Here is a 21,745-nt window from a genome sequence, read left to right on the forward strand (position 1 = left end):
TCATTACTATTATCGTTGTTGTTATCAATATCATTATTATTATTGTTGTTGTTGTTATTGTTGATATCTTATAAATATAGCGAAGAGGGCAGAAAATGAATTTATGTTTTTTTAAGGTCAACTGGACTGTGATGAGACCATAGACTGTATAAAATAGGATGAGACGAAGGAGTGACATACAGGGAAACCCTAAGGTGGCAGTAACTGCAACTACATGGATGCGGACTACCTTAAAATACCAAAGAAGAAGAAGAAGAGGAAACCGTAAAAGCAGCAGCTGAAGAAGAGGAAGCCAATAAGAGGAAGTGTTAATCTGCCTGTTGACAGCTTTATTTACAGTCTAAGGTTGACAGCTCTGTCGTTTCAATTATGGTGTAGCATCGAAATTACGGCAGTCTGCTCCACTCCATGGTCACGTCGTCCCTGTAACGTGGTGGGTTAAAGGTAGTGTTGACAACAGGAGGATATTGGGCTCTGTGCTGAACATGCCTCATTAGCTTTAAGTCGTTTAGCTTCACAGTAGTTTGGTTAGCCCACCGTGAACACACCGTCTGGATCCATCACTCCTCATCAGATGAAACGTAATGTATGTCGCTGAATGTCTCTGTACAGACTTTATTTAACATTTGTTGTATCTTTGATCAGCGCTGAGTTTACAAAGCTAGACAGCCTGCACGCAAACAGCGCTGCTAGCCTCACTTCGCCACAACATTATGATTGGATTGTGTGTAAAGGTTACTGTGTGTTCATCCGAGAGTACCAACATATATGTCTTTGTAGAACATAAGCTATATTATCTATAGTATGTGTGTCTTGTGGATAGTGAATTACAATCTGGTGGTTATATATCATCTTAAAAACATGTAATAACAGAGAGATGTGTTCTGATGAAACATCATTTGAATCACCCCTTTTTTTTAAAATGAACTAAAGCAGTGTTTTTACTGTGTTAAGAAGATTTGCTAAGTTATGTTTATCTGACTGACATAGGTGACTGATTATTGAAAGTCTGTGTACAATTGACTGAAGCTTCATTAATGATTACTCTGCCCTCTCAGTTTAGTTGCAGCCTGCCTGTCAGAGATGGATGGTGGAGAGGAAGTGGGGATGGAAGCTGCTCCGTACTGCTGCTCCACTTGTGATGGAGGGGAGGTTACTGGGCATAGCGTGGTTCGGCAGAACAGGAAAACCTGCAGCCGGAGCACCTCCTCAGCAAGCAGCTCTTCTGAATACAAGTAGGCTTTGAACACATGCTCACACACAGGAACACTGTTTGGCACTGGAAAAAATGATCCCAATCTTGTAGACAATTACTGCTCAGATATATCCCCCCTGAGTGAATTCATCCTGAAGAGAACATACATGTATTTCCTATGTTTGCATTTATAACATTATCATTATACATGTTATCTAACCTGTCATGTCAGTTTAGTTCAGGATTAAAAATATTCCTTTGACACTTGGTTGCCAAAAGTCAGGAACATACAACCACGCCACAAAAGAATGTCAACATTTATTCAACAACTGTTATGCAGGCCAAGGTGTGCCTGGACCCGCAATGACATCATAACTTGATTTTGAAATGGCCTTGCAACATAATTTGTAGGGATGTAAGGATACACTAAACCCACGATTCGATTCCCAATTTTTGGTTCGCGAAACGATTCACTCACGATTCTCTAATGATTTTCAAGAAAACTGGATTGAACTCAAAATTTTAATAACTATTATTTTATTTCAATTCTCAGATATGGTTGCAATATATATATTTGTTCTCTTATATGTCTTTGTAAACAAAGTAATCCTTTTTCATTTTTAAGGTGTGTTGTAACTCAAATGAAACCACTGCACATGTTTTTTCCACAACTTGCAAAAAAACTAAAATCACAATACAAAAATACCTTGCTGGAAAATTTCAGAACAATTATAGAGAAATGGAAAGTGAGCAATTCCCAAATGAAAGTATTAAATATAAAAAAATAAGGTCAATCTTTTTAAATTAGGGATGTAAATTTCTAGTATTTTCCGTGATCAAATGTTAAAGATCAATTATCGTTTAATCATTAAAAAAACGTGAACATTTTCCATGTGAAAGATAATGCCATATGCGTTTTTTCCTTAAATCAAAATTTCTATTAAAAAGGTACTATGTTTTATCCATGATGCCATAATTATTTTTAATTTACTTTTATTCATGTTTTTTTTTAAATTCACTCCTTGTTTTTATTTGTTTTATTGAATTGTAATTGTTTAATTGTTTGTAATGCCTTTAGTAGGTTTTCTTTTTCTCTCTTACTCAGCTGTTCCTTTAAGTTGATCCTCTTTAATTGTCTTGCTAGTTCAATGTCTCCCTTTCTCGCTTTGTTCATTATTGTTGGGTTTTTACGATGTAAAGCACTTTGATACATCTGTTATGAGAAGTACTTTATAAAAAAACTATTATTAATATTATTTATTAAAAGAGGCTAAAATGCAAAAAATGTGTAGAAATGTTGACATTATTTGTAAGTCGATATGAATATCGTGCATTTAAAGGCCATCTTTAACATCTTTAACATATGCGTACGGTCATGATTGCATGCCTGCCTGGCTTCTTCCGGTACTTACATCCAGGTATTTGTCCCTGTCATCCTCTCTTTCAGGAGAACTCAGTCACTTCATGGACCAAGCCCTGTGACCACATTCGGCCCAAAGGCATGCATGCTCCAGAATCCCCACGCAGTAATGTAAGTTGAACAGAGCTCATTCATTTAGCATAAGCAGTGGTTATGTTATAATTAGGAGTTATGCTAAGATTTGGTCTTTATTACATCTAAAGTCATGGACACTTCAGTTGCTTAAAGATCTTGAATGTACAGGAAATATTAGAGTTAGAGGACTGCAACGGTATTATGATTTCATGTCACAATACAAACTACTGTTGGGAGTCATCACTGAGGGGTGCATTGCATTTAATAAGACAGACTTTGCAGTTTATAAAATAGTGTTTGTTGCACTTTATGTCCCTTCTCTGTTGTAATAGGTGCTGATGTCAACACCATTTTAGGCTTAGTATTCGATCACTCTGGTCACTTATCTTTCTCTCACAATCATGATATGTCGGCTTTTCATGGTTTTATATCTGACATCAGCCTTGTAGATTTATTTAGAGCTGTAAACCCTGCTTCTAAACAATACAGCTTTTAATCCAATGGACACAAATGTTATTCAAGAATAGATTACCTGCTGGTCTGCCCAAATACATTTTCTCACATTCACTGTGTTGATATCCTCTCCTGACTGTGGTCAGATAATAGCAGATTTACAAGTGAATAACTCTTGCCCATGCACCCACTAGAGCCACCAGGTGGCACTTAATTCAAAATCAATGAATCCTGTGATTACCTTAGAGAAACAGCTTCCTTCTGATAATGTAGGGATCACTGATGACCTGCACATTCTTTGGAGGGCCATTGAAAGTTGTGTAAGAAAGGCAACAATTTGATATTCTTTTAATCTTAATAAAATAATTCTTGATCAACTTAATCATTTAGAAACTACTTTCATTAATCCGGTGCACTACCAACAAAATCTGAGTTGGACAGAGGATAGGAAAAAACTAATAGAGGCAGCTAAAGTAAACATAAAATACCCTGTTATGAACCATAGCTGCATTTTTGATACAAAGATCCAGAAGAATTTATTACTTTAATGGATTCAGACAAAGTAGCCTTCAGAAATGTGAAAAGTATGCATGCATGAAATCTATTGATTATAGAGTGACAACTTTTTTACAAAAATGTCACACTTCCCACTCTATTCTCTGAGGAATCCAATATTTTAGCAGCCCTTTTAAAGGTCTGATAAGAGCTGAAAACAGCTGTTACGTTACCAGGTGTCAGCAGGGAGTCATAATCATAGACTGTAAAAAAAAAATAGACGTCTGATCGCTCGGCTGGAAGTGAGGCTTCCACAAAAACTGCTCCCCCTGGTGGCTGGCTGCAGTATAGGTCAAAAACTCTGTCTCTGGTGCGGTCAAACTTTAAAGAATAAATACAGGTCGTACGAATGTTTCTCACATCCGTATGCTGTGGTGATATGTAGTAGGGATGGGTACGATTACTTGAGTACTCGCCGTTGACCCCATTATTCGAATAGCATTTTGTTATTCGCGCATCTGGCAAGATAATCATACAGCGTTACATGTGTGACCATGTGCTTTTTGTTTTCACCTAACTGAATATACTAGGTAGGAAAATAATTAACGGGATATAAACGTTTGACTTCTCCGGCCACGGCTTCAGCTTTAGAACACACCGAGCCAGATTTCAGCAAAAACAACTGTTTTACGCAGCTACGGCATCACTTTAGGAACACGTCATATACAACCGAAAGCGAAAGCACAACAAACACAGAACCGTCTGCGACACCTGAGACATGTCAGTTATAAAAAGTGATGTCTGGAAGTGCTTCAAAAAAACTATGAAGTTAATGAGCAGTGCAAGATATGTGGCGTTAAACTTACACACCATAGAAATGCTAGTTTGATGCTTCACCACATGCGCTTAAAGCACAAGGAGAAAACAGCGGAGACGGATAACAGGCAGTCTCGCATCACGTCTTTTTTCTCGCCCTGTTAGCACACGTCGTTGTGATGAAACCAGAGTGGAGAAGATTAGCCAGATAATAACCAAAATGGTAACTGGAGATATGCTCCCATTAAGTTGTGTGGAAGGAGAAGGCTTCAAAGAGCTGATCGTGTTTGTCGAGCCGGAGTACAACCTACCATCACGGAGAACTGAGTTATCTTTTCTTGCAAATGAACTCTTCATATATATGTGTATGTGTGTATGTGTGTGTGCGTGCGTGTTTGTGCGCGTGTGTGTGTGTATGTGTATAAGGACTTACAGGAATGAACAAATTATAAATATCAAATTGAGTACTGTAAGGTGTTTACCACAAAGAAATAGCACCAACAAAGATGGTACGTTTTATCATATTGTAGTGGTTTCGGGTGTGTGCCTATTTGCATATAAACATTAAGTTAATGATCCCGTTAGGGTGTTGGGAATTTGTACCAACGCTTCCTGCCGTGTCTGATTCCACCTCTGTGTAATGACTGATGTGGTGGGTGTGACTTCAGAACAGAGTGCACTGTAGCAGAGTGGAAGTGGGGAGGGGGAGGGGCCAGTTTCAGAAAGGCCCAGCATGTCCGACAGCTCTTTCAGGTTCAACGAGAGGAGGAGACAGAGAAACTCAGAGAAGTCACTCAAGGAAACCTGGATGAAAACAACCTGCCAGTGAGCCAGTTTCAGTCATGGTGCAAGTCACAGCAGTATCTTCCTGAGTTAAAGGGATGTTTGTGTCTGGAACTAAAAGCATTGAGTTTGCTCATCTCAGGTTTAACAAACTCAGAGCAGTCACTAGGCTTGCTTTCCAAACATGCTTCTTTTGATCCATTACAATATTCAGATGAACACATACCAGGCAGAAAGTGTCTCTGGTAGACAGATCAGAAGACTAGGACATCTTAATACTTATTATTAATGATGCTTGGTAATGATAACTACTTAAAAATGGTGGATTATTTTTACTCTTGTGCTGAGGTGAGTACCATACAGTCACTAATTATCTACTGCTGATGTGTAGACATCATTTTTACATAAATGATTGTCTATTGGTGAAAAAATTCCATAGAAATGTTGATACCCGTTTAAATGTTTTTCATGGGTGTGCTTTATGAAACAGCTTCAATCTTTGTTTTGTTGTGAAACTATGGGCTGACATATAGAAACATACATTGGCTAATCAAGTAATGTCATCGTTATTGTTACTCCTGTCCAATAGGGAAGTCTTTCCTTGAAATGGGCGAGTTTAGTAAAGCAGAGTGGGTGGAGACTGAGAAAAAGTCATCCATAAGCTGAGTGAGAGCTGTAACACAACAGCAAAGTACTCTAGGAAGGTTTAGTGTTAAGTCTTCAGTGGGACAAATATAGCCTCAGTGAATCCAGCTGGAGGAGTTGTGAGATTATCCTGTAGGCTAGCCACAGCGCATGGAGAGATTCTCGTCCCTACTTTGCCTCTCAGACAGCTTGACTGTGAAGTGAACCGGCTGGGTTGCTTCAGCTGTTCTAAAATGTGTGGCACTCAAGGAAGTTGTTAGAGGAAGTTTTTTTGTCTTCATTGGCCACAGCTGAGCCAATTTTGAAGCAGCATCTTTATTACATGTGGACAACAATGAAGTTTAATCAGTGCATCCCTCAAGACTCCCCAGGGAACCACAAGGAAAACAAAGTGTGGAAATGGTGAGAGAAGCTTCTGGCATCTTCCTTGTTTCTATCTCAACAGAAGTAGTGTTTTATCACTGGAATTTAAATGGCAGCACCAGGCAGTGCTTTGTTTACTCTAGTTAAGCAAATCTTCAGTGAGACTCACCCGTTGGTCTCACTGAAGATGTTCTCCACTGGAGTACTTTTTGACACAATTAAACTGAAGACACAACAGAGTCATGCTTCATGAGTTCATCAGCATGGTCCTGTGGTTGGGACAGAGTGAGGTAAGGATAAGGTATAGGTTATTTGAGGTGGTTGATGATGGGGATGTACTGTAGCTCCTCACCTCTACAAATGCCACTGATGGTTTTGCTCTTGTATCCTGTATGTCTTTAAACCAGGCCTGCCCAGGTTTAGTTTACTGGAGCGTGTTGTCCCAGTACATGTTTGATCAATTTCACTTTAACCAGTAAATGTTTTAATGAATGCTGATTCTTGCCTCCAGTTGTGGTACCTTTTATACATTAACCAGTGTAGTACAATACTACTGCTGCTTCTAAGACCTGAATTTGTGGTGCTTTTGTATTTGTTTGATGGCTTTTGAGTAAACAAAGGAGCAGGAACCTTTTCCTGAATTTGTTGAGAACAATGTATTGTCTAGAAGTAACAAAGTAATCTACAGTTAAGGCCAGGGGATACCGTTTTTTTCCTTTTTGGAAATTTAATTTCAGTGAAGTTAGATTTATTGATTCATTGTTTCTCCCCACACATCACTCTGATTTTCAAAGCTGTTTTCAATGTTATGAAGTTTTGGGTCTCTGGACTAATTCATCTCTTAAACCATATGTATTTGGTTGGTGTTATTCTTATTGGATAGATACTAAGCACTGAATACTGATGTAGAGTTGAACCCCTGAGACAAATAACAGATGGTACACCAGCCTTGATTTGAGCTTTAATGCTTTTACTGATGTGAACTGTAGTGTGTATTTTGCTTTCTCAGCTAAAATATGCGTTTGTGTTTTAAGGCACATTCAGGACCCCGCCAGCCAAAGACTTACGTGGAACAAGCCACCAAAAAGTGTCCTTGTCATCAAGAAAATACGAGATGCCAGTCTTCATGAACCTTTCAAAGAACTCTGCATTTTCCTCACTGAGGTAAGACCAAGCATGGTGGACTTCTAATAAATATTTTTGTCTGTGCAAGGAAGTTTGTTAAGGATGAAGGTTGATCTTTCATTCTGTATCCTTTCTATCAAAAGGAAGAATGCAGAATTTTAATGAATGTGTGTTTATTGTAGGTGAAGAACATGGCTGTTTATGTGGAACAGAAAGTTCTTGAAGACCCAGCTATTTCAGGCGATGAGAACTTCAGAGTTGTAGCTAAAAAATTCTGCACTTTCAGAGAAGGTATGGAAACCAGTCAGTCATCTTTGCAATATTGATATGAATACAATTGATATAAAGATCAGTTAGTATTCAAAATAAGATGTATTTTCTTTGTTTCTCAGATCTAGACGACATCTCTAATCAGGTTGACTTCATCATTTGTCTTGGTGGAGATGGGACTTTGCTTTATGCATCCTCGCTCTTCCAGGTATTCAGTCGGGTGTTTTAAAACACTTTTTGTGCATTTCCAAACATACCATGGTAAAGTAAAACTGTCCTCCTGATGGATCTACTTGTAGGAGAGTGTCCCACCAGTTATGGCTTTCCACCTGGGGTCCTTGGGCTTTCTGACACCTTTGAAGTTTGACACCTACCAGTCCCAAGTCACCCAAATCATTGAAGGTACTAACCACTTTTTAAGCCTCTGTCTCTCTACAGCATGAATGATTCTGTGTTTCAGTTTTAATTTACAAAAAGAAACTTCATATGTATATTTATTCTATTTAGGTAATGCTGCTATCGTCTTACGAAGTCGCCTAAAGGTCCGGGTATTTAAAGAGAACTGGGACAAGAAAGCCAGAGTGGATGAAAAGGGCATCATCCTGACTAACGGGGACATGGACAGTGGTCGAAAACCTCTACAGTACCAGGTATTAGCATTACATAAAACTAGTTACTTGATATCCATTAGAAATGAGTAGCAGATTTGAGATTTTTTTTACTCCCCTTCAAAAGTTATTACCCTGGACCCAACAGGGTGACTGGTTTTCAACCAACCTACTGGCTGAGCTAGTCACTGGCATCAAATTCAAAACCATGTTGCTCAATAAAACAGAACCAGAAATGGATCCTGCCTATCTTAACTCCCTCATCCAGGTCTACACTTCCTCCTTGGTAGTGATTAGGATATTTATAATGATAATGATATTTATCACATTGTCATATTTTTGGGCATTTTTGCCTTTTTGATAGGACGGCTGAAGAGAGACAGGAAATATGGGGAGTAGAGAGTGAGTGAAGACATGTAGTAAATGATCTGAGCATAGGAGTCGAACCAGCGACTGCTGCGATGAGGACTATGTCCTCTGTATAGCAGGCACATTTGGACTGCTAGGCCACCGGCGCCCCATTGATCACGTTCTTGATGATGATAAAAAATAATTCAAAGCTTGATCTGAAAGGCAACTGGACTTGGTAGAAATTCTTGAAGATGTTTTACCTCTCCTTTGAAAGGGTTCTTCAGTAATTAACAGACTGGGGACAGAGCTAGAAAATATAAGCCTCTAAAAGTCATTGTTTATACAATTGCTTGTTGTTGATGACACAGTGTATCTAACGATTCCAAAACCGAATGACTGCAGAAAAGCACCTGCAGTAAAACAGATGCAAGGCAAGAAGATCGAGTGTGTGTTAGTTAAGCAGAGGGACAAAGTGAGTACTAAGAGTAAAGCTGCACCATTAATGTGCATGCATCTCAGTATTTCTTAAAATCATTGAGATTATCATTTTAGCTACAGTACTGCACCCCTACTGTCTTTTTTTTCGCAATTCCAGACACTTTAGTCTGTACCTCAAAGAATATTGAGGGGCCTGGCTCAGGTGTTAAAATACTGCAGATAGGATATGGTGTTTACATGTGTCATACAAAACTGAGAAAAATCAGAGCTGGCACAACTGGCATATTAACACAAGCAGGGTAGAGAGATGAGTTTACAGAAATCATTTATATATATATATATATACATTTTTTCAATATGTTTCAGGTTCTCAACGAGGTTGTGGTAGACAGAGGACCTTCCTCCTACCTCTCCAACGTGGACCTCTTCCTGGATGGACACCTTATAACCACAGTGCAGGGAGATGGTGAGTGTGAGGATGTGTGTTGAAAGAACTTTTTTTTACCAGGACACTTCAGATGTTGCCGGCAGAGTAGGCAAATTTTGTCCAAAAACTATAATATGTGGAGCTATGAATGCACGTTCAACCTGCAGAGGGATTGTTCATTTGAGACAGTTGTTACCATGTGTCTTTGTTTACTGAGACTCCAGACTGCAGTGGATTTCATTACTTCACTGATAAATCAGAGCTAAACAGACAGACCAGACTCCATGATCACATGTCCTAATTTTGTCTTGCAACCACACTTGACTACATGCTCTCAGTCTCTCCCTACCTCCCTCTCTCTCTCTCTCTCTCTCTGGATCATCAGAATATAGAATGTTACACTATCATGTTGAAAAAAATGTGTAAGTCCAAAGTTGACTATTCACAAGAAAATGTTCCAACTTCAATGAATAAACAAGTTATTTTTCATGTTAAAATCTGGATACAATATCATTCTGTTGGCAAAATAGTGAACCTCTCAGGCTGTCTTTTGTGGGTGTTATCAGACTGTGAATGATGGGGCCCAAAATTTTGTGTGAAAGTTAACATTCATTCCGGAAGTACAAGAGATTTATTTATGCTCCAAATGTCCCAGGGGTCCTCCCATGAAAATAAATATAATCTTACAGCTTGATAGAAGAAACCTCAAAGTTGCTTTTTCTGAACACAGTTGGCATGATGAGTTCTTCTATGGGGATACCTAATCTAACAGCTTCTGGGGTGATGGCAGCATCTTAGCCTGGGCCACAGCCTTTTTACACCTTATGACTTGTCACTAGGCTCGTCACCTACAGTCTTTATAAGCCCTATAAGTGCAACATTTTCTTCCTGTGATTTGTTTCTCGGTGCGAATCCACGCCACTCACTACCATGTCTATTCTCCCAGATAGCAACAACTCGGTCTTGACCTTTGAACACCTGAACTCTTCTGTTAAATCAGTTATTGGTACTTGAAATATGCCTTTCCAATACAATGCCAAACTACTAAGACACCTAGGGGCTACAAGCCATTGCAAGCCCAGCACACCTACTTTATATTGGTATTTCATAAACTCACAGTGGTCACACTAATCTAGAGAATTGACCAACTCCAGACAGCATAGCTTGAACTTTCCTAGGTTCCCCTACATAACTATTCTTCCTCTCTCACTTCTGCACTATCTTTCTTAAGTTCTCATGTCTGTCAACTGTTTTCCACGTCTCCCTTATATCTCCTCCTAAAGCTCTTCATTAGCTCTACCTTTATGGATAAGATTTGCAAAGGCGTGCATTTGTGACTTTGATGTTAACTCTCTGTCTCTGTGCCTGCTCAGGTGTGATAGTATCGACACCTACAGGAAGTACAGCGTATGCAGTTGCAGCAGGTGCTTCTATGATCCATCCGAACGTCCCTGCAATTATGATTACCCCAATCTGCCCACACTCGCTTTCCTTCAGACCCATCGTGGTGCCCGCTGGAGTCGAGCTCAAGGTATTTACAATGACTGCTGGAGTGTTTATAGGAAGTCAAAGCATTTGTTTTCATATTTCTATTTAGCATGTTATCTCCCTTCTTTTTCCACGTATCACATGCCCATTCAACCATATCAACTACACCTCTAAATCTAGTATTTTGTAGTCACATTTTGGGCCCTACACAAGAAAATATGACCACAAAGGTACTACTTTAGTGCATTGCATTAACCCTTCATTTACATACCATTTGTTATATATCAATCAATCAATCAATCAATCTTTATTCGTATAGCGCCAAATCACAAGACGCTCAAGACGCTTTTACACACATAGCAGGTCTAGACTATACTCTACGTTAAATTATCAGAATCAGGATCAGCTTTGTTGGCCAGGTATGCTTGAACACACAAGGAATTTGACTTACGTAAACTGTGCTCTCTTTGTACAAGGCATAAATTATTAACAAAGACCCAACATCAAGACAGGATACTATCCAGTCCAATTTTACAGACAGGACTCAATCTGATCTCATCTTAATCCACCATGAGAAGAACACCTCGCAGTATTTATCTAGTTACAATGGCAAGGACAAACTTCCTTTTAACAGGCAGAAACCTCGGGCAGAACCAGACTCATGTTAGACAGACATCTGCCTCGACTGAGCTAGGGTTGGAAAGAGGGATGGAGGGGAATCGGAAAGAGATGATAGTGATTTGACAGATAGTAGTAATAGTAGTAGTAGCTGTAGCTGCTGGAGTCTGGCACGTCCATAGCAATATAGAAGTATTTAAAGTCTGATTACATATTAAATGGCTTAATGTGTACATATGTCCAATAGAAAATATATAAACCATAAATAATTAAGCAAAAAGTGTACATTCATGATCTAAATCTGGTTCTGGACTAGGTTATTCTAATTTCAGTTTAGCTTTGAGGGTGAAAAACATTTTAATTCAGGCGTGTAAACAAATCCCTCTTGTGTTTTTGCTTGTTTGTTACAGATAATGCTGTCACGGGACGCCAGAAACACAGCCTGGGTGTCATTTGACGGAAGAAAGAGACAAGAGATCGCCCATGGAGACAGGTTAGTCCACATAGTTGGCAGGTCGTAATAAAACCTCAGCCATGTAAACAAATAACAGGGAGGACAAAAGCTGAGTAAAGGAAGCAAATCAAATTAGCTTAATGTCTTATTCAGTCCATGTCACACTGTTTCCTCGAGTGACTCAGGAAATAAATATAATTGTGTACTAACAATGAATGTACTGTATCTTTCATCTCACAGACCCAACATACTTACAGGCCTTGCCATGTAACCTGCTTAAAGGCTCATGTGCCTTAAGCATCCATTATGTTACTCAGATGAGCATCTTCTAGGGTCTTAAATTAGCTGTGTGTCAAGTTCAGTGATTGATGCACACATAGACAAATGTCCAGAGTTGCATAAGAAGGAAGCTATGAAACAACATTTCATGTCAACACTTCCCCATTTACTTTTGTGAGTGCATGTCCCTTGTCTTTTCAATCCTCACTCTGCCCACAGCTTACATGACACAAACCTTCTGTTTATTTTTCCATCCCTGTTCCAGTATTACCATCACTACTTCCTGCTTTCCTGTTCCCTCCATCTGTTTCCGGGACCCAGTTAATGACTGGTTTGAGAGCCTAGCCCAGTGTTTACACTGGAACGTAAGGAAGAAGCAGAACTACCTTGACGAGGAATTCTGAGGCCTTATATCTATGATGCTCCAAGATGCCCAAGGCTCCCAAGTCTTAGTTTCAGCCTGACTGTTCTTTGCCATTTTGTCTTTTGTAGATAAAGGTCTCTCCAAACTCCATTCAAATACATCTGTCATAAAAGTGCTAGTGATATGTACTTCAATTATTCCATTTAATTTAATGACAAAAATCTATATATAGTATGAAGAGAAAATACATTCCTAATTATAATGTAACACATTTAAATAATATAAAAAATAGCTATGTAATATCTCAAAATACATTTCCCACTGACTCTTTCATTTCAAAATGTCCCTTTCATGAGACACTAGAGATTCAGATTGTAGCTGGATCACTTCCACCAGCTAGAGCAAACAGGTTGTTGAAGGCGTAATGAACAAAACATGTTTTGCTGCAGAAAACAAACACGTGTTGGCTAGGGCACTCACCTCTAATTTTGTAGAGGTCAACTAGGCTCAAAATGTTGCCTGGCTGCCAAATAACTAGATAGGTATGCAAAGTACTTTGACTTGTCTTGGACATGGTTCCTGTTATGTAAGTCAAAGGCTAACACTAATGGCTGCAGCACGATAGTTATTTTGAAGGTATGTCTGTTGGGGAGAATTCTTTGTTTAGCATCTTTCTTTCAGAAATACCTGTCTAGAGATTCTCTGTCTTGAATTTAGATATTTTAGACAGCAGGGGAAATTAGCTCGATGTTGGAACTCTGTAGTTGACAAGTTTGCTCAAGAGGCTGGAGTCTTAATGTCATTGGATGAAAAGAAAGAAGACAGAGGATAGGGAAAACATAACTCTTGAAAATCGACATTTTAAAATGAAATTGTCGTAAGCTGTTTTCGAAACCGCCTACTATACTAGCAGTAGGTACTGATTCGGCCAGAATTCGGTAAGTGAACAAGAGGAAAATCTGAAGTAGGCCAAAACTACCCAGATGTTCTACTGATTCGGGAAAATTTCTCAGTACGCATCGGACCAATCTCCCTTGCGTACTGATTCCCACAATGCACAGCGCTAACATTACGCTTCTTTTGTGACAGGGTGCACTCAGTTTTTAGGTGCTGTGAAAATGTTTTAATTCCATTTAAACCACTTCTTAACTTTTTAAATAATAATTGATGTTGAAGAAGCAGTTTTGCTATCAGCTTAACGGTTGTTTACTTCCGCTTTCCGAAACTGGAAATCCAGCAATGCGTGACCAGGCATACTGCAGAACAGATCCAACAGAGCAGTCGTACTACATACTACCTTCAGACACAGTATGCAGTATGCAGTACCTTCTGCATACTGCTTTCGTAGGTAGTATGTAGCAGGCGGTTTCATAAACAGCCATTCTTATGTGTGATTATGCTTAAAAAAAGGTGGCTTGTTGAATGGAGTTTGGCCCCACTTTTGGTCCAGGGCTGTCCATGTGTTTACTTCCTGTACACCATCACAATTGGATAATCTGGAGTCAGTGCAGTTTGTGGAAAAGAGTTTTCTGAATATTCATCAGAAGAATAATGAAAAAGAGAGGCTTGGAATGATCTTGGACAAATGTGGTCAGATGTTGATAGCAGATACTGCAATACTCTTTATGTGTGTTACTAAGTCTGTTTGGCACTTTCTAATCTTCAAGATGAATGGCAGGGACAAATCGACTACTTTTTAAGCAACAGAACATATTATTACTTTGTAAGCTGTGTTGCTATATCGGGAAAAACCTTTGAAATCTTTTAAACCGAACTTTTCCAAATTCTGAAAATCAAATCAGGAAAATCTGATGGCTTGCGATCAATGAATGACAAATGTTATTTCACCCTTCTTTTAGGACTATTACAGGGAAGAGCAAATTTACGTGACATCTACAGTACTGGTTAAAAGTGCCCCAACTGTAAAGACTGTGCCTTATACATTTGTGTAACTAATGTAAAGAAATAGTGATTTTAAAGGTTTACATAAGTCTATTCTTTTTAATAACATTCTTCTTTTTATAACATTGTTATTTTTGCATTTCCATCATAACTACATGTTGACTGTTGTATTTAATGTCTGAAGCACACGACACTTGAATTGTGAAGTTTGTTTGGCATATCTCTTTTTTTGCAATTATTTTATCAATACTTAAAAGAACTTTTCAAGGATGCCACGAGGTGATACTCATTCCAGGCAAAGAGACCACAGTCTAGATAACAAGCATATTTTCAATGTCCTCTAAGCCATCTATTTTAAATCACCCACAAGCAATAGCTTAAGTATGTGTAGGTCTTATAACTTTCTAAGTTGTAATTGAGTAAATATTGTTTACTTTGTTAACTGGAATTATTCACCAATGTGATAAAGTTGCAACAAGTTTGTGACTGTGGGGGTCCTTAATTGAGTGAAGGATGTGAAGATGTGTCACCTGTTGTAATGCAAGTGGACCAACTGAGTTCTGAAAGGCAATCATTCATGGTGTATTTGTATGTATTTTGTTGCTTGAAAAAAAAAAATACAGAAAAAAATGTTCAGTCTAAATGTTTATCAATCAGTTTATGATCTTCCATTGCTGAGAATAAATCTGTTAACATTTTTAAGTTCTTCAGTTTATAATCATGTTAAAGAAATTTTTAATTCAAAGTTCAATCAAGATCAATTTCAGGATGTTTTAGATGTTTTTTATTTTTTTGTCTTACAATTACTGGAAACTATTGGATATATTAGTCTGAACTGTTTAGTCCAAGGAAACTCCAATTGACAGGCTTTACTTATCTTTCCTGCAGAGTATTGTCAACTCTTCTCTCAAAGTGCTTTTCAGTTGTGTTACTTAGAGAGTCTCATAACTCTGACTTTTCTATCAGTCACTTTGGTAATCTTTCTATCAAGAATCCTTCTATTTTTTCCAGAGCACTTTAATAAACATGGAGAAAATCAACTAAAATGTGTGTATTCCTGCTTTGTCTATAACACCTCACACTTGGAGACAGTCTTTGAGTTTATATTCACTTTTAGAGATGGAACAGTAGTGGGTACCATGCCACATCCTCTGACTTAACAGTGGATAGCAAAAGTCATCACACCCCTTTTAAAATGCCAGGTTTTATGATGTAGAAAAATGAGACCAAGATAAATCATGCTAGAACTTTTTCCATCTTCTTTTAAGGGGAATTAAAAAAAAAAAAAAAAAAAATGTGGTCTCATAAGTGTTCACACCCTTTAACTAATCATTTTTTGAAGCACGTTTTGATTTTATTACAGCACTCTGTTTTGTTTTTTTTGTAGGAGTCCACTAGCATGGCACATCCTGATGTGGTAATATTTGCCCGTTCTACTTTACAAAAAAGCTCCAAATCCATCAGATAGTGAGGGCATCTCCTGTGCACAGCCCTCTTCAGACCATCCCGCAGATATTCAAGTGTATTCAGGTCTGGACTCTGGCTGAGCCATTCCAAAACTTTAATCTTCTTTTGGTGAAGCCATGCTGTTGTTGATTTGGATGTATGCTTTGGTTTGTTGTCGTGTTGAAAGGTAAAATCCCTCTTCATCTTCAGCTTTCTAACGGAGGCCTTGAGGTTTTGTGGTAAACTGACTTTTGTTTGTAACTGTTCATACTTCCTGCCACCGTGACTAATGCCCTGGTTCCAGCTGAAGAGAAAAAGCCCCAAAGCATGATGCTGCCCCCACCATGCTTCTCTGTGGCTCTGGTGTTCTTTATGTGATGTGCAGTGTTGTTTTTATGACAAACCTACCTTTTGGAATTATTACAAAAAAGTTCAACCTTGGTTTCATCAGACCATAAAACATTTGCCACATGTTTTTTGGGGCCTTCATGTACAGTTGTGCTCATAAGTTTACATACCCTGGCATAATATGTGATTTTTTTTTGGCTTCACCAAAAGAAGATTAAAGTTTTGGAATGGCCCAGCCAGAGTCCAGACCTGAATACAGTTGAATATCTATGAGCTGGTCTGAAGAGGGCTGTGTTCAGGAGATGCCCTCACAATCTGATGGATTTGGAGCTACCATCTCAAATGGTTATCCAAAGCACCTCAACTCTCTCCAGTTGACGCAGTTGGCCCCAGGGATGGCAGCCAAAAGAGGTCTGTCCCTGAGAGCCAGCAACCACAATGGTCAACCCTAGCCTACGTGGTCCAGCAACCCCAAAAGCCAACCCTAGCTTACGTGGTCCAGCAACTGCAACAGCCAACCCTAGCTCCCCTCAAACGGTTATCCAAAGCACCTCAACTTGCTCCAGTGGTACAGTACAAGGGGCACTAGATAAACCTACTATGACATTTTTAGGAAAAATGACCCAGTCACTTATCTAATCTTATTTGTTATTATCTTAGACTAAAAATAATTTTACTCAGAGAAAACATGAAGTAACATTAAATATTGTGTTGTTCTGAACAGGCCATTAAAATATTAAATTACCTAATTTTAATCAACTCTCTCCCCTAAATGTCCATTATTTACACGAATCAGTGTTTTTTTCTTCTAAACACCCTTCAACAGATAAAGATGATTTCATACATGAATTAAAAAAACAAAGATACATCCCACTGAATCTGGTCCACAGTCTCTCTCTGGTCTACAGGTTCTCCTCTGCTGGGGGACCAGTAAAAACAGCATCTCCAAGGAAAAAAAGGTTTCCAGGAGTTTTCTTTCACAGTGTCACAAAGGACGCCAGTCCTGGTCTTCAGTTAATTTTCAATAATCTGAGAGAGAAAAAAAACATAAAAAGCCTTTTTGTGAGTCTGGGCCCATGCTTCGGTAAAATCCTCTGCATGTCCTTATAAACATTTCATAGTTTGGGTAATCAATCCTTTTGGTATTTGACCCCAGCTAAAACAATAATTAATACATATATTTATGTATTTCTTAAATGTTGTTTTTGGATCTGGGTCCTTATTCTGTAGAACATCTAGACTCCCTGAAGACACGTGAGGAGCACAACTACACACAGATCCCTCTGACAGGATGTCTGCATGTCTCACCTTCATATACACAGAGTTGACCCTAACTGACTTAGTCCCCTAGGCAAGATTTCAACTGGTGCCCCTTGTATTGTAACCAACTCCACTAACAATCACATCACATATACACTTAAAGACATCTGACAGCTTTATGTTTGACAAGTTTTCTTATTTTAAAAGAACATTAATAAAAAAGTAATAACACTGATATTAAGCAGTAAAATTACAAATTTCAAAATACATAATGTAATAATAGTAGAATTTATTCAGTCATTATATAAAACAATAATTTTCAAAGTACAGACACTTTCATTAAAGCAACAGTAATGTATTAAGTGATGACTGAAAATACATAGCCAGAAGCAAAATGCTTATTTAAGCGTAGCCTACATTTTTTTTATCTAATTAAGCTACCAGCTTTCAAAGTGTAAAGAAAACAACAAAAACAAAAACAAAAGAAAGTAAATCATGAACACTTATGGACTTCAAAAACTGGTTTGGAAACATCTTGTATGCTGGCATCACTCCTCAATTTAACCCTAAATTATATTAGAAAAAACAATATTATTCTTTTTCCTGTTATCTTCAAATTTTCTTCCTCACTCATTTAGGGGACAAGTGGCGCCCCCTATGGGCGGCTGGCGGCCCTAGCATTTGCCTATACTGCTTATGCCAGCCCTGCATATACATCACATAGCATCTCTCAGCTGAGATGCTTTAATAAATAGATGCTGATGGTAAACAATTTATTGCATAAGCGTTTCTAGCCCATTTTTTTGGCTAAATTGAATCCCAGCACCCCTAAAATTTGAGAGATAATTATTATTATTTTTACTGTATGTCCTTTTTAACAAGCTAGAAAAGTTTCAAAACCATACAGTACTTGGTTGAAACATAATATTTAAAAATGGTTTGATCCACCCCATCTCTCCCACCTTTCCCCAGGTCGGGCTCTGAGCGCTCTATCTGCACAGAGCAATGCACTGCCTTCCAGAGTGGGTGATAAGCAGTAGTGGTGTAAAAACTAGTACTTTTTACCAATTATAGTAAAAAAATATCGACAAACATAGTAGCTAAACTTGAAATAAAACTTTGAAAATAGAAAATGTAATGAGGTTTCTGTCTTTCTTTTTGCCAGATGACTCCTTTAGTTTAGGATTAGTGAACAGTAAATTATCAGAAGCATCAGTGGCAGTAGGTTAATTCATAACAGCACAGGAAACACAGCCACATGCTCATATAGGTAGGCTAATTTTCTGCAGACCAGCTAAATGAAGCCACATTAAATCACTTTTAGGGACAGTGGGGGTCGCAAGTCTTTGGCACCTATATTTTGTGGGTCACGGGCTGAAAAGTTTGGGGTAGCAATACTAAATTGTATGAAATTAAATCAGATGTTAAAAATAGGCTGTGCAAAAATGTGGGCACCCTTGTCATTTTATTGATTTGAATACCTGTAACTACTTAACACTGATTTATTGGAACACAAAATGGGTTTGATAGGCTCATTTAGCATTGAACTTCAAAGACCGGTGAATCCAATCATGATAAAAGGTATTTAAGGTGGCCAATTTAAAATTGTTCTCCTCTTTGACTCTCCTCAGAAGAGTGGCAACATGGGGACCTCAAAACAACTCTCAAATGACCTGAAAACAAAGAGTGTTGAGCATTATGGTTTAGGGCAAGGCTACAAAAAGCTATCTCAGAGATTTCAGCTGTCAGTTTCCACTTCCACAGGAACATAGTAAGGAAATGTAAGGCTACAGGCACAGTTCTTGTTAAGGCCAGATGTGGCAGGCCAAGAAAAATATCGGAGAGGCAAAGGCGAAGGATGGTCAAAATGGTCAAAAACAACCCACAGACCACCTCCAAAGACCTACAAGATCATCTTGCAGCAGATGGTGTCAATGTCCATCGTTCAACGATTCAGCGCACTTTGCACAAGGAAAAGCTGTATGGGAGAGTGATGCGTAAGAAGCCCTTTCTGAGCACATGCCAAAAACAGAGTCGCTTGAGGTATGCAAAAGCACATTTGGACAAGCCAGCTTCATTTTGGAATAGGGTGCTGTGTACTGATGAAAAAAAGATTTATTTGGGCATAACAAGCGTCGTTATGGATGGTGGCAAAAGAACACAACAATTTCAAGAAAAACACTTGCTACCCACAGTCATATTTGGTGGAGGTTCCATCATGCTGTGGTGCTGTGTGGCTAGTGCTGGTACTGGGAATCTTTTTTTGAAGTTGAGGGTCGCATGGATTCCACTCAATATCATCAAATTCTGGAGAATAATGTTCAAGAATCTGTCCGAAAGTAGAGGTTACGCCGGGGCTGGATATTTCAACAAGACAACGACCTGCAACACTGCTCAAAATGTTTTCAGGCATTCATGCAGAGGAACAAGTACAATGTTCTGGAATGGCCATCCCAGTCCCCAGACTTGAATATCATTGAAAATCTGTGAGATGATTTGAAGCGGGCTGTCCATGCTCGGAAACCATCAAGCCTAACTAAACAGGAGATGTTTTGTAACGAAGAATTGTCCAAAATACCTTCATCCAGAATCCAGACACTCATTACAGGCCTTAGGAAGCGTCTAGTGGCTGTTTTTTTTGCAAAAGGAGGCTCTACTAAATATTGATGTGATTTTTCTGTTGGAGTGCCCAAATTTATGCACTTGTCTAATTTTGCTTTGATGCATATTGCACATTTACCATTAATCCAAAAAACATAATTTCACCACTGAAATATTACTGTGTCCATCAGTTATTTGATAGATCGAAATTAAGTTGCTGATAAAAACACCCAATGATTTATAAATTAAAATAATGGAAATTGTCAGGGGTGCCCAAACTTTTTCATACAATATATAATTGTTTTTATTATTATTATTATGAACACATAGTTCTCAACTTGCAACAGTATGCCTATACTCTTCTACATACAGTATATGCTTTAACAAATGTCTTACTTTGAGGCAGTGAATTAAATGTATTATTTCGAACCAGTTGAATATCCTACCGGAAGTTTTGCACAATAAAAGCATATTCTTAAACGAGGTAAGAGGTATTCATTTAACATACATTACTCCAGAAAAACTCAATAAATACAACAGCGTTGTCCCTGACACCTGTATCAAATGTGGGAAGGAAAAGGGGACACTTTTTCACTGTCTTTGGCAATGTGATTGAATACAAAGGTTTTGGGATGCTGTGAGGGGATGTATCCAAGACATATTGAAGATACAAATCCCTCTGGATACAGACATCGCACACCTAATCGAGGAACCTGGGGATGAATAGATGGCCCTCTGCGATACCCATGTTAATGTCAAACGCTCACTACTAGACTGAGATATATCTCCTTCAACACTCCCCAACTCCAACTACTGACATAATACAAGAAGTGTTTTCTTCTTATTCATTTATTCTACTTTCTTTCTATTTTATACATTATTAACTTTATAACGTACTTGTATTTACTTATGGTTATCTTTTATTTTATTTATTTGTTTGTGTATGTGAGTACATATGTATGTAAATAATGTGTATGTGTGTATACGTGTGTATGTATGTTATGTATGTATGTATGTATGTATGTATGTATGTATGTATGTATGTATGTGTATATATACATATATACATATATATATATATATATATATATATATATATATATATATATATATATATACACGCACACATATATATATATATATATATATATAGTTTTATAATTATTTATAATTATTTATTTTGTTTTTATGTGTGAATGTAAGATGGGTCTAGTCCTCTATGTCCTTTCTTAATGCACCTGGGATTTTTGTGTGTGTGTTCAGTATTGTATTTATGCACATATATGTGATGATATGTGTATGAATGTTAACCAATGTATGTCTAAAGTTGTTGAAAATCAATAAAAACAATGTTGGGAGGTATTCATTGAGGAATGAACTTTCATTAGTTAAAGATTCAAAGCTAACAGGTGTAAGAGCGATCTCTATGTTAAAATGTATTTGAATCCCCGCTTCATTTTACATATGAAAGCTAAATAAGGCTTTTATTTTGAAAGCTTTGACTTCCTTTTGGTTACTTGA

General features: G+C 38.0%; 1 protein-coding gene across 2 annotated transcripts; it reads left to right on the forward strand.

Moving 5' to 3' along the window:
• The first annotated feature begins 176 nt into the window (after positions 1-176).
• Positions 177-15,609, forward strand: nadka (NAD kinase a). Of its 2 annotated transcripts, XM_034696584.1 has the most exons (12): positions 177-586; positions 1,059-1,235; positions 2,643-2,726; positions 7,280-7,409; positions 7,553-7,661; positions 7,763-7,848; positions 7,940-8,042; positions 8,148-8,290; positions 9,404-9,503; positions 10,838-10,995; positions 11,981-12,063; positions 12,569-15,609. In XM_034696584.1, the coding sequence occupies exons 2-12, from the start codon at positions 1,084-1,086 to the stop codon at positions 12,705-12,707; spliced, it is 1,287 nt and encodes a 428-aa protein (XP_034552475.1). In that variant the 5' UTR covers positions 177-586; positions 1,059-1,083; the 3' UTR covers positions 12,708-15,609. The 2 variants fall into 2 exon arrangements, with proteins under 2 accessions (XP_034552475.1, XP_034552476.1); XM_034696585.1 differs by lacking the exons at positions 177-586; positions 1,059-1,235 and adding an exon at positions 2,299-2,389 and having other exon boundaries at positions 12,569-12,842.
• Positions 15,610-21,745: the final 6,136 nt, after the last annotated feature.

The sequence above is a fragment of the Notolabrus celidotus genome, chromosome 11 (assembly GCF_009762535.1).
Source record: "Notolabrus celidotus isolate fNotCel1 chromosome 11, fNotCel1.pri, whole genome shotgun sequence".
Taxonomy (NCBI): Eukaryota; Metazoa; Chordata; class Actinopteri; order Labriformes; family Labridae; genus Notolabrus; species Notolabrus celidotus.